General features: G+C 41.5%; 1 protein-coding gene across 1 annotated transcript in view; it reads right to left on the reverse strand.

The window, feature by feature from the left end:
- Positions 1 to 14141, reverse strand: part of LOC115468266 (cytoplasmic FMR1-interacting protein 1) — a 129621-nt gene that overhangs the window by 89310 nt on the left and 26170 nt on the right. The window contains exons 7-10 of the mRNA XM_030199840.1: positions 12734 to 12830; positions 8759 to 8887; positions 5820 to 5924; positions 3475 to 3566 (exon numbers count right to left, since the gene is read on the reverse strand). Of these exons, the coding sequence (XP_030055700.1) occupies positions 3475 to 3566; positions 5820 to 5924; positions 8759 to 8887; positions 12734 to 12830 (423 nt within the window). The remainder of the gene's footprint in view (positions 1 to 3474; positions 3567 to 5819; positions 5925 to 8758; positions 8888 to 12733; positions 12831 to 14141) is intronic.

Below are 14141 nucleotides of genomic sequence, written 5' to 3' on the forward strand. Positions count from 1 at the left end.
CTAACGAACTTTCGCAAACTACTGAAGACCCATCTCTTTAACAAGGCATACCACAAAGATCAACCAATGTGAATATACACAACTCCTCCACACATACTCAGAACTACCCTACTATATCTGCTTGTTATACTACTATCATGTTTTATCATTATCATGTTTTATCATTATCATGTTGCCCAAGATCCTTCTGTAACACTAAATATCTATTTCTAATGTATTTCCACTATTCATGATGTATTGTAAGCCACATTGAGCCTGCAAAGAGGTGGGAAATGTGGGATACAAGTGCAATAAATAAATAAATAAATAATAGTTGTTATTTTTCAGATCTATATAAAAGGACCTACGGAAGCTAGAAGAATGGTCTAAGTTTTGGCAATTAAAATTCAATGCGAAGAAATGCAAAGTGATGCACTTAGAAAGTAGAAATCCACAGGAGACGTATGTGTTAGGCGGGGAGAGTCTGATAGGTACGGGCGGAGAGAGGGATCTTGGGGTGATAGTATCTGAGGATCTGAAGGTGACGAAACAGTGTGACAAGGCGGTGGCCGTAGCTAGAAGGTTGTTAGGCTGTATAAAGAGAGGTGTGACCAGCAGAAGAAAGGGGGTGTTGATGCCCCTGTATAAGTCGTTGGTGAGGCCCCACCTGGAGTATTGTGTTCAGTTTTGGAGGCCGTATCTTGTTAAGGATGTAAAAAGAATTGAAGCGGTGCAAAGAAAAGCTACGAGAATGGTATGGGATTTGCGTTACAAGACGTATGAGGAGAGACTTGCTGAACTAAACATGTATACTCTGGAGGAAAGGAGAAACAGGGGTGATATGATACAGACGTTCAAATATTTGAAAGGTATTAATCCACAAACGAACCTTTTCCGGAGATGGGAAGGTGGTAGAACGAGAGGACTTGAAATGAGATTGAAGGGGGGCAGACTCAAGAAAAATGTCAGGAAGTATTTTTTCACGGAGAGAGTAGTGGATGCTTGGAATGCCCTCCCGCGGGAGGTGGTGGAAATGAAAACGGTAACGGAATTCAAACATGCATGGGATAAGCATTAAGGAATCCTGTGCCGAAGGAATGGATCCTCAGGAGCTTAGTCAAGATCAGGAGGCGGGGCTGGTGGTTGGGAGGCGGGGATAGTGCTGGGCAGACTTATATGGTCTGTGCCAGAGCCGATGGTGGGAAGCGGGACTGGTGGTTGGGAGGCGGGGGGGTAGTGCTGGGCAGACTTATACGGTCTGTGCCAGAGCCGGTGGTTGGGAGGCAGGGCTGGTGGTGGGGAGGTGAGGATAGTGCTGGGCAGACTTATACGGTCTGTGCCTGTGCCAGAGCCGGTGGTTGGGAGTTGGGGCTGGTGATTGGGAGGTGGGGATAGTGCGGGGCAGACTTATACGGTCTGTGCCCTGAAGAGCACAGGTACAAATCAAAGTAGGATATACACAAAAAGCAGCAAATATGAGTTATCTTGTTGGGCAGACTGGATGGACCGTGCAGGTCTTTTTCTGCCGTCATCTACTATGTTACTATGTTACTATAGATATGCCGGACTGCCTGATATTCATGCCTTGAGTACTGATATCCAAGAAAGAATAAAACATGTTTAGGTCTTTTACCAGCACAGCAGGTCTGTAGGCACAGATATGTTTCTTCACTTCCTCTGCAAAAGTTGACTTAAAAATGGTAATGACATACGTTTACTAAGATTGTAAATACAGTACTTTTATGCTACTCTTATTTTTCATATGCAAGACTATGTTTTGTTCAATTCAAGATAGATTTATTTTCTCTTAATTACTAGTTCCAGGGTTTCTAGCCAGCTTTCATTGAGAACTTAAAAGAAAATGCATCATACATAGGGCTGCACCGAAAACTCGTATTCATATCAGATTGTAAGCTCTTTGAGCAGGGACTGTCTTTCTTCTATGTTTGTGCAGCGTTGCGAACGCTTTGTAGCGCTATAGAAATGCTAAATAGTAGTAGAAGTATTAGTAATTTGATTCAGCCCCAAATACATTATTCGTATTTGGCCGAATAGTGATTTAAATTCAAATACGAATAATCCACAAAGATTCCACATTGCTGTTTCCTACACAATGTTTATTTAGTCTGACTTAATTCCCTCTAACATATAGTGCAACCCCCCTCCAATTTGAACCACTCTATCATTGCGATATAATTTGCACCCTGATAATAGTGTCCTCCATCCACCATTATACTACCTCTTCATTTAATGCTATATTCCAACTCTCCCATCTTATTTTTTAGGCTTCTAGCATTTGCATATCGACACTTCCATTTTTTTCCGCCTAGCATCTACAAGCTGTAAGTTGACAGGGATAATCTGCCTCCCCTACTCTGTTCTCCCATTAAACACTCCTGGCTTTCTTTCACCATTTGAAACCTTTCTATTGGGATTCCCTAAAGATCCTGTTTCAATAGTATCCTTCCAGGATACTCCACACCGAACCATGCGCTCCTGGGCGACTGTCAGCTCCCCCCACATTTTAGTTTAAAAGTTTCTCTCTTTTTTAAATGTTAGTGCCAGCAGCCTGGTTCCATCTCGGTTAAAGTGGAGTCCATCCTTTCAAAACAGGCTCCATCTTCCCCAGAATGCTGTCCAGTTCCCTCATTCTTGCACCACTGTCTCAACCACGCATCGAGACCCCGGAGCTCTGCCTGCCTCTTGGGTCCTGCACGTGAAACGGGGAGCATTTCCAAAAATACTACCTTGGATATCAGCTTTCTACCCAACAGCCTAAATTTGGCTTCCAGAACCTCCCTCCCATATTTTCCTATGTCACTGGTACCGATATGTACCAATAATGTAACAAAGTTCACTATTAAAGGATTTTTTTTAATGAAAAAACTGTGTTCCCTTTTGTTTTTAAAGGCCCTTTGTGCTTTTTTTTGCTTGACCGATATGTACCAAGACAGCAGGTTCCTCCCCAGCACTACCTAAAATCCTATCTAGGCAATGCATGAGGTCCACCACCTTTGCATCAGGCAGGCAAGTGACCAGGTGAACCTCAAGCCCACCAGGCACCCACCTATCTACATGCCTAATAATCAGATCACCAACTACAACAGCTGTCCTAACCCTTCCCTCGCTACAGGATTACTTCCTACTGCACAAGGGTGGTGCTCTCCTTGAGTACACCGCCTTGAGTGAATTCTTTCAAAAAAGCGGTAAATAAATCCTGATAAATAAATAAATAGACCTCCCTCCTCCAAGGCAGCACAGGGGCTACCAGACTGGAAGTGGGACTTCTCTATAATGTCCTTGTAGGCCTCCTCTATCTATGTACCTCTCTGTCTCCCTCAGTTCCTCCAAGTCTGCTACTCTAGCCTCAATAATTTGCACAGTGCAATTATCTCTAGCAGCATCAAAATCAATATAAGCCTAATTTTCAGTATATACAACATTCATTAATGGTACACACATCCAGACTGCATGCCCACCCCATTCAAGTCTCACCTGGATTTATTGTCCTCATAGTGGGCACTGGTCTTAATATATCTTGCTAGTTCAATTTGCATGTCACCAAAGAGGGGGACCACTTGTAGTTGCTATAATCGGGGAAAAAAACAGATCTGAAAATTTAAAAGCCTGCACTTCAAGGTCATGCTCACACAAAAAACACAAAATGCCTTTAGTCACATTGATGTCAAATACCAATGTAATTAAATGTAAAAGTTTGTACTCTGTCTTTTATGGCAATAGCAATAAAAAGCAGATCAAAATCCACAGCATAATACTTTCAATATACAAACCACATATACAAAGGTATAGCCAAAATAAAATACACAATAAATTAAGTATAATATGCAACAACATTTTACAGAAGAACAAAGAACAAGAAAGGCACACTCTGAAGTGCAACAAAAGCAAACAAAAACAGTGAAGTGGACGATGGCCGACAGAAGACTCTAACATACAAATGACTTGACGGAGAATCGGATTTTAACTAGTGTCATCGTTGGTCTTTACTACGTGCTTTGAGGCTAAGGATAGACAATTATGTGCTGGCAGAAGATTCTTTATTTAACATAGAAATGACTTGACATGGAGAATCTTGGGAGAACTGGTTCGTGATACTCTGCTAGATGAGATTTTTAACTAGTGTAATCCTTGGTCATTACGATGTGCTTTGAGGATGAGGACAGACACTTATGTGCTTACATAGTAACATAGTAGATGACGGCAGAAAAAGACCTGCATGGTCCATCCAGTCTGCCCAAGACAAACTCATATGTGTATACCTTTCCTTGAATTTGTACCTGTCCTTTTCAGGGCACAGACCATTTAAGTCTGCCCAGCAGTATTTCCCGCCTCCCAACCACCAGTCCCGCCTCCCATCATCGGCTCTGGTACAGACCGTATAAGTCTGCCCTCCCCTATCCTAGCCTCCCAACCACCAACCCCTCTTCCCCCCACCTGCTCCGCCACCCAATTTCAGCTAAGCTTCTGAGGATCCATTCCTTATGCACAGGATTCCTTTATGCATATCCCACGCATGTTTGAACTCCGTTACCGTTTTCATCTCCACCACCTCCCGCGGGAGGGCATTCCAAGCGTCCATCACCCTCTCCGTGAAAAAATACTTCCTGACATCTTTCCTGAGTCTGCCCCCCTTCAATCTCATTTCATGTCCTCTCGTTCTACCGCCTTCCCATCTCCGGAAAAGATTCGTTTGCGGATTAATACCTTTCAAATATTTGAACATCTGTATCATATCACCCCTGTTCCTCCAGGGTATACATGTTCAGGTCAGCAAGTCTCTCTTCATATGTCTTGGAACGCAAATCCCATACCATGGATGTTCATGTTACATCTACGCTTTTTATGACATTATATACTATTTTATCAGATAACATTTGACTCCTGTAGGCAGGCCTTAGGGTCGACACATGGTCTGTGACAAGTCATTTGTATGATAAAGAATCTTCTGCCACCCATCATCCACTTTGCTGTTTTTGTTTCCTTCAACATTTTACAACATATAGCAGTGAAAAGGTTTATTATATCCATCTTTTTGAGCTCAGATGCAAATACACATGTTCATAAATAACCTCCACCCTTTTTCCAACCATCAGAGATGGAGTGCAATATCACAGTTTCAAGTCATATGGGGCAGGCGGGTTGCTTAGATTCCTGCAGAACTTAGCTGCTCCATGTGACTGATTCTACGCCTGAAAGCAAGAACATGGGTGGCAGATTCCAGTGCACCTTAGAAAGGACACTGGTCACTAACTGGTTAGTCAGTGATAACTTTGAGATCAGAGATGATCAACTAACTATCCTTTCGCATGAAACTAAAATCCTACCTCTTAAGATCCTACCAGAGGATGGTTAATTACAAAAACAGATTATGATGAATAGACTTTATACTCTAAAATCTACTATGATCTCAACTCCACTGTCTTGATACTTGTAACCTCACACACTACTTATCAAGGGTGATAAACCTTGCCATCAGTACCTTTTTTTTATGCACTGTCTTATTACACTAGATTGGTCAATAGTTTAAGATGACAACTTCCATAATCACTGTACTCTGTATGCCATAATGACTATACATTATTCACTCTTAGGGTCAATTCCCTATCATGTACACTTGATTACACAATCACTGTATTCTGTTCACTCCTAGGGCCAACTTCTTATCATATACACATCAACACTTGTATGCAGTTCAGTGGAATCAAACATTACATTATCTAAAATTTGTAAGCCACATTGAAACGACACTGATTGGATAATGTGGGATATAAGAACCAATAAATGGAAATGGAAATAATATGGCTACTAAATTCTCTCACCTTGAAGAATTTATCTATCTTAGTAAGATTTATCCTCTTCTTAGCGTCCAATTTGTAGATGTTACTGACGTTTCCATCCATTAGATACAAGCCAAAACCCATTACCTAAATGCAAACCAAAAGGTTATTGTCAATGATTCTAATAACCATCAGTGATTTTACAGCACACTATTACAAGCAACAGGTTAATGTACTGATCTTTAAAGGCATGCATAGATACACATGGCATTATAAGTCCAAATTTAGACAACTGTATTCTTTGAATTTGTATTATCACGAATGGCCAACCTTAATTTATGATCTGCTTCTGAGAGACTTTTATGTAATCCACTTGTCTCCGTGGAAAACCAGGAGTGCACATGTGCAGTGGCACTTCTGAGGAACTCACTTCTGAGAGAGTTACAACTGTGAACTGATTTTCTCAACTTGGTGGACTTCCATCAAGGTGCTTCAGAATGGCCATAATGTGGTAGAATATTTTCGATGTTCATAAGTACTACCTCACTAGTTATTCCCATCTCTAGGTCATGTATAAATATGTTAAAAAGCAGTGGTCCCAGCACAGAACCCTGGGGAACCCCACTAACTACCCTTCTCCATTGAGAATACTGACCATTTAACCCTACTCTCTCTTTTCTAAGTTTTAACCAGTTTTTAATTCACAATAGAACACTACCTCCTATCCCATGACTCTCCAATTTCCTCTGGAGTCTTTCATGAGGTACTTTGTGTCAAACACCTTCTGAAAATCCAGATACACAATATCAACCGGCTCACCTTTATCCACATGTTTGTTCATCCCTTCAAAGAAATGTAGTAGATTGGTGAGGCAAGATTTCCCTTCACTAAATCCATGTTGACATAGAGGTGTATTTTCAAAGCACTTAGACTTACAAAGTTCCATAGTAACCTATGGAACTTTGTAAGTCTAAGTGCTTTGAAAATAAGCTTCTTTGTCTCATTAATCCGTGTTTTTGAATATGCTCTGTAATTTTGTTCTTAATAATAGTCTCTACCATTTTGCCTGGCACCAACGTCAGACTCACCGGTCTATAATTTCCAGGATCTCCTCTGGAACTGTTTTTAAAAATCGGCGTTACATTGGCCACCCTCCAATCTTCCGGTACCACGCTCGATTTTAAGGATAAATTACATATTACTACTACTACTTAACATTTCTAAAGCGCTACTAGGGTTACGCAGCGCTGTACAATTTAACATAGAAGGACAGTCCCTGCTCAAAGAGCTTACAATCTAAAGGACAAGTGAACAGTCAGTCCGATAGGTGCACTCAAATTGGGGCAGTCTAGACTTCCTGAAAGGTAAGAGTTAGGTGCCGAAAGCAGCATTGAAGAGGTGGGCTTTAAGCAAAGACTTGAAGATGGGCAGGGCAAGCTCATTTTTCAGTTCTATCAGTACTCTGGGATGAATACCATCCGGTCCAGGAGATTTGCTACTCTTCAGTTTGTAGAACTGCCCCATTACATCCTCCAGGTTTACAGAGAATTCATTAAGTTTCTCCGACTCAGCTTCGAATACCATTTCTGGCACCGGTATCCCACTCAAATCTTCCTCGGTGAAGACCGAAGCAAAGAATTCATTTAATCTCTCCGCTACAGCTTTGTTTTCCCTGATCGTCCCTTGTACTCCTCGGTCATCTAGCGGTCCAACCGATTCTTTTGCCAGCTTCCTGCTTTTAATATACCTAAAAAATATTTTACTATGTGTTTTTGCCTGCAACGCAATCTTTTTTTTCAAAGTCCCTCTTAGCCTTAGTTATCAGCGCTTTGCATTTGATTTGACATTCCTTTTGCTGTTTCTTGTTATTTTCAGTCGGTTCCTTCTTCCATTTTCTGAAGAATTTTCTTTTAGCTCGTAATGAACATATAATAACTCTTCCTCTCTACGATTCCCTAATGTGTCTGTACACACAAACCTTATTCTACCACAACATTACTGTATTTGTTCATACCGGAATTGGCGAATGCCTTTACGGTACTATGAATTTTACCTCCCTAGCGTGCCCCGATGTTACATTTACCCAGTCAATATTGGGGTAATTGAAATCACCCATTATTACTGTGTTGCCCAGTTTGTTTGCGTCCCTAATTTCCTTTAACATTTCTGCATCCGTCTGTTCATCCTGGCCTATCACTATCCTTTTCCCCTTTACACATGGAATTTCAATCCACATTGATTCCAAGAAGTGTTTTGTTTCCTGCAGAAATTTCAATCTATTTGATTCAAGGCTCTCATTAATATACAATGCTACCCCTCCACCAATTCGATCCACCCTATCACTAAGATATAATTTGTACCCCAGTATGACAGTTTCCTCCCACTGGTTATCCTCCTTCAACCAGGTCTCAGAGATGCCTATTACATCTAATTTTTCACTTAGTGCAATATATTCTAACTCTCCCATCTTATTTCTTAGGCTCCTGGCATTCGCTTATAGACATTTCAAACTGTGTTTGTTGTTCCTATTTACATCATGCTCAGTACTTGACAGTATTACTTTTCAATCTTTTGTCTGATTTTTATTTTTATTTAAGGACACCTGATCTACTACGGTCTCTTTTGCAACCTCACTATCAGGATACCCTATCTTCCCTGTTTTGGTGATACCTTTGAAAGATACCTTATCCCGAACCATGCGCTTTTGAGCGACTGTTGGCCTCCCCCCTGTTTCTAGTTTAAAAGCTGTTGTACCATATTTGTATTTCATGTTGGTTTTCTAAGCAGCCATGGAAGAAACAGAAGTATAAAGTATACCTGCCACCATATATTAATTTATCAGATCAATAATGTAAGGCTAACCCAATAATTTACTACTCACAATAGTTTGAAACATTACACTGAAGTCTTCCAAAATGAACAATGAAATATGGCATCATTTGATCCAAACTTTTCCATACAAGTTCCCCAATAATTCTTACTTTTAAGAGCATGTGTTTTTCACCAGGGGTTAGATACATCTTGTTCTCATAGTAATCCACGCATATATTTACAATGTCGGCAAGAAGCTCTTCATAACCAGAAATCACTTCCAGCTGCTGCTGCAAAGACTAGAACACACAAAATAAAACATCCCAAATTAGCTTTTTTTTAAAAAGAGTTGTCTGCAATGCAAAAGCCATGGACAGTCATTACTACAATACTGTAAATATATTGTTCCTTCAAACAGTATGAATGGCATTCAGGACTGGGTAACTGCTATTTATGACATCAGCATGCAGTTACACAACTAAGACATTAATGGCTTAAATCTGATCGCCATCATTCTACAAAAGGTCACCTAAAGTTAGGCACCAATTCTGTACATGACTGTTACAGTTGTGTGCATAAGAACTAGCCATACATTCAAGGCGGTTAGCTTGGCTGAGTTTAAAAAGGGTTTCCTAAAGGACAAGTCCATAAACCGCTACTAAATGGACTTGGGAAAAATCCACAATTCCAGGAATAACATGTATAGAATGTTTGTACGTTTGGGAAGCTTGCCAGGTGCCCTTGGCCTGGATTGGCCGCTGTCGTGGACAGGATGCTGGGCTCGATGGACCCTTGGTCTTTTCCCAGTGTGGCATTACTTATGTACTTATGGTATTCTATAACTTAGGCACACAACTGGAAAACCTGTTTACACTGGTGTGATATAAACATCTCCTTCACAAGTAGAGGAAGTGGACAGAGATTTAATTGAGGACTTTCACAACATAACTAATAGATGATTTCAATATGCCCCGGTTCAGCTAGTAATGGAACCCAAACGGGATGGAGTCATACTATGTGCTTGAGTGTTTCTGACGTTATAGTGGGTGATCATCTGGCATCTAGTGATCACCTGATGGTGTAAGTCCAATATTAAGACACAAGTGGAGAATGGTTTATTCAAAAGTAAAGGGACTAGACTTCAAAAGATAATGAGAATGCCTGAAAGAGTTGTTAGCTAGGTGGGAACATCTGGGGGAAGTAGAAAAACAGTGAGTAAAACTGAAGAGCTATTTTAAGGGCAACAAATCTTTTTGATAAGTAAATAAATATATGCCTATGCAGAGGCCTGTATGACATTGTTTACGCTGCTGCAGTACCAATAAAAATCGTTTAAACATTTAAAAAAAAGTAAATAAAGGTAAGAGGAAGAGAAGGCTGTTTTTGTTCTTAAAGTTTGTAGCTGAAAAGGGATGAGCGGTTAGTTTTCATAAACAAAAGATTAGAGATCACAGAGAGAGGAAAACAGACAGCATTATCTGATAAAGCTAAGAGAAACTGATAAAGTAGTCAGGAAACAGAATGCTAGGGATTATTAGGAAAGGGATAGAAAATAAGAGAAGGAACATTATAATGCCCCTGTATCGCTCCATGGTGCCAACTGGCTAAGAAAGTTGAGAAACATTACCCTAGAAATACAAGGAAATATTAAATTATAGGAAGGGTTTTGATATCATGGGTTCAAATCTTATATTTCATAGTGTGTAAGCGTTGCATACAATCATCGATGTGCCAGTTTCTTCTTTCCAATGCAATATAATGTTGGAAATGAATTACACATAGGGGGTTCAGAATGCCTGTCAATCTGTCTGGGGGAATTCTGCACAAAGAGAGTTGCAACTTCTGAACAATATTTAATTATTTTGTGCAGAATTCTCCCATTTTTAGGACTGGCATCTCCCCCCAGGGATGACATATCACCCCCTCCACCACCATCTGTAGAGCTGGGCGACTTAAAGGAACTGCTGAGGATCAAGGCAGCAGAGAAGGAAGCAGCCCAAATCAAGCATAAACTTTCATCGGTGCAATATTTTCACACTGCTACACCTGAGATTAATCAAGACCCCTGAGGCAGGCCTTAGGGCCGAAACACGGCCGTGTCGGGTCGTTTTTTTTGAAAGTCCTTAATAAAGTTGTTTGGTATTCCTCCTTGGTTCATCCTCACTTTTTTTCTACATATCACCCCCTCCACCACCATCTGTAGAGCTGGGCGACTTAAAGGAACCGCAGGGGACCAAGGCAGCAGAGAAGGAAGCAGCCCAATCTGCAACTGTGGTACTCCTCCTCTTGCCACGCTGCAGCAGCGAGTGTGAAGAAGTGTCTTCAGCAGAAGACTGGCTAAGCTACTAAAGAGGGTTTTAAACTACAATCATTGGGGCTGGGTGATCAAACCCACCAGGTAACTATACGACCTCAAGTAATAAAAGCATTAAATACTTCTACACAAATGGGAAAAAGGAGGCTCTCTTCTTTCTGGTAGACGGGAAAGATCTGAATGGAGACCAAGACCACTTCTGGTACCTCCTCAGACACCCAGGGGCAACCCAAATCATATTTATAAAAATACTCCTCAGTGGGTGTCTGAGTCTAAGTCTGTTTCGGTCTACTGACACTCTGGTGAGACCCGCAAGCATTTTTAAGTGGAAGCTTTCAAGTGATACTTCTTTTTTCTGCATGTGTAGGTTTTTTAAATTCATGTTTCCATTGCACATACTACCAAATGCATGTGTATTTACAGACATCCTTAGACAAATTCTAAAATGGCCGCTGAGTAACGGGCTGAAAAACCGTTAGCTCCAGGTAACATCGCGGAGCTGTCTCATTGTCTGGCTGAATACTGGCCCGATTTTGCGCGAACCGGTTTCGTTGGGTACCGCAGTGGTCTGCTTTTCTCCTTGGCACCTGTTTCGGACTGGGGCTTGAAAGAGAGCGGCTTTCCGTCCTTGCCCTTTGTCGGCGGTCTGGCTTCGCGCTCGGTTACATCGATGTTCCGGTACTGGGAGTAGGGTTTGCGGGGACCGGCTCCCCACAATGTGGGACGATAGTGCGATTATTGGTTGGCTCCTTCCCGATGTCTGTCTGACCTGGCTCTCCTTCAGCCTCTCCGTCGAACTGCTCCACTCCACAATGGTCTGCGGCGCTGCTTATGTCTGGCTCCACTCCGCAATGGGAAGATCTTTTGTGCATGCTGCATCTTGTGGCCTTCTCGGCTCTACTGCTGGACTGGGGTGGTCGTCCTCGGCGATGTTAGCTGCTGGTCTTCTCTTCTGTGGCTGCTGCACGTTGAAGAGGCCCTGTTTCCTCCTGGATCGAGGATTCCAGGCGTTGGCTACTGCCTGCACTCCTGTCCTGTTCGCAGGATCTGATTTCCTGCCTTGAGTGTCTCGGCGAGTCAAGATCTGATTTTGGACTCCTACTTTCTCTTCTTTTTGTTTTCTATTCCTTGCCTACTTATTAGATTAAATATTGTATTAATATTCCCTTCCCTTCTTCCTCCGGTCCCTCTCTACTGTCATTTTAACTGCTTCATTAGTTCATTGTAAGCCGCTTAGGGGCAGCTTTAAGTGGTAATAGGCGGGGTATAAATGATCTAAATAAATAAATATTTTACATATGACTCCACAATCAGTAGAACGTTTTGTAAAATACTGGATATAGACCAGGACATCCCAATTCCTACCTCAAAGTCTCATAGAAAATGAGGTTTATAGTCGATGCTTTATGAAATGTGAGAGTAAGCAGTTCCCAATTGGTCCACCCTTGCAGTCAAGTAAGAAAACGGGGCTAGGAAATGAAGGCATGATAGCAAAAAAAAAAAAAAAAAAAAATTGACACCCTCCACACACTTTACAGTAAAGCTTGATGTCTAGTCATGAAGATGGGAGTAAGAGCTAAGAAAAATGACAGAGCTGAAACTGAGGAGGTGGCAGACAGTATTCATTTAATGGTACAGAAGAAAACCAAAATTTTAAATACATAAATAATTTACAAAGTTTTACTAAGGTAATCTAATAAACGCTGTCAACAAATTTACAGTAATCTTATCTTACAAGAAAGAAACTGTCAAATTACCTATGAAATAGTAACTTTTCAACTACATATTTTTGAAAAAGTTTAAACATATGGTAATGATTACTGAAACTTACCTGTGTTATCTTATTGTGGTTAGCAAGGAACATGGAGAGGTTCTGAGATTCTTGGATAGACTGAGGATCAGCCATTTTCCTCAAAAATTGAGCCGCTCTTTAAAAAATAAAAAAAAATTTCAGAAAAGAAATTATTTACATTTAAGTATATTAGTTATTCCATGAAGTTAACTGATGGATAATATACAACAAGATTAAGCTTAACAACACTGATACCCAAACCTGTCCTGGAAATATCTGCTCAAAATGCATGATTCAAATTTACTTTTCAAATGTTATGTCACCAGATTCTCTTAAGACGTGGTGAAGGTATGGGAGGGCCGTTTAGCAACAATTACATAAATGCAATACACATAATAGGGCTTGGCAAGCAGTAGCTCCAATCTTGTAAAATACATTACCTCAGGAAATTAGATTAATGTACATTAATGGAATGGATCCTCAGGAGTTAGTCAAGATCGGGAGGCGGGGCTGGTGGTTGGGAGGCGGGGATAGGGCTGGGCAGACTTGTACGGTCTGTGCCAGAGCCGGTGGTGGGAAGCGGGACTGGTGGTTGGGAGGCGGGGATAGTGCTGGACAGACTTGTACGGTCTGTGCCAGAGCCGGTGGTTGGGAGGCAGGGCTGGTGGTGGGGAGGTGAGGATAGTGCTGGGCAGACTTATACGGTCTGTGCCTGTGCCAGAGCCGGTGATTAGGAGGTGGGGCTGGTGGTTGGGAGGCGGGGATAGTGCTGGGCAGACTTATACGGTCTGTGCCCTGAAGAGCACAGGTACAAATCAAAGTAGGGTATACACAAAAAGTAGCAAATATGAGTTAACTTGTTGGGCAGACTGGATGGACCGTGCAGGTCTTTTTCTGCCGTCATCTACTATGTTACTATATATTAAAACATTCTATAACAAGCAGCAGCATGGATGTTTAGATAAGATTTTAATGGTGAGGGCTAATATGAGGGATGATTATATCATTCACTCATATATGCTAGTAATCTTTGATGCAATTCTGAACCTGGACACTTCATTAAAAAAAAAAAAAAAAAAAAAAAAATATATATATATATATATATACTAGTAAAAAAGGCCCGTTTCTGACACAAATGAAACAGGCGCTAGCAAGGTTTTCCTCGGAGTGTGTATGTTTGAGAGAGTGTGTGTGAGAGATGGAGTGTGTGTGTCATAGAGAGAATGAGAGAGAGACAGCGTGTGTGTGTGTGTTTGTGTGAGAGACAAAGTGTGTCTGTGTGTGTGAGACTGTGTGTGTGTGACAGACAGACAGAGTGTGATAGACAGGGAGTGTGTCAGAGTGTGTATGTGAGAGACAGTGAGTGAGTGTGAGCCCCCACCCCCCCTCCCCACCCCTACCTCTCTGGTCTCAGGACCCCCTCCCCATCTTCCTCTCCCCTGCCCTG

The sequence above is a fragment of the Microcaecilia unicolor genome, chromosome 4, assembly GCF_901765095.1.
Source record: "Microcaecilia unicolor chromosome 4, aMicUni1.1, whole genome shotgun sequence".
Classification (NCBI taxonomy): Eukaryota; Metazoa; Chordata; class Amphibia; order Gymnophiona; family Siphonopidae; genus Microcaecilia; species Microcaecilia unicolor.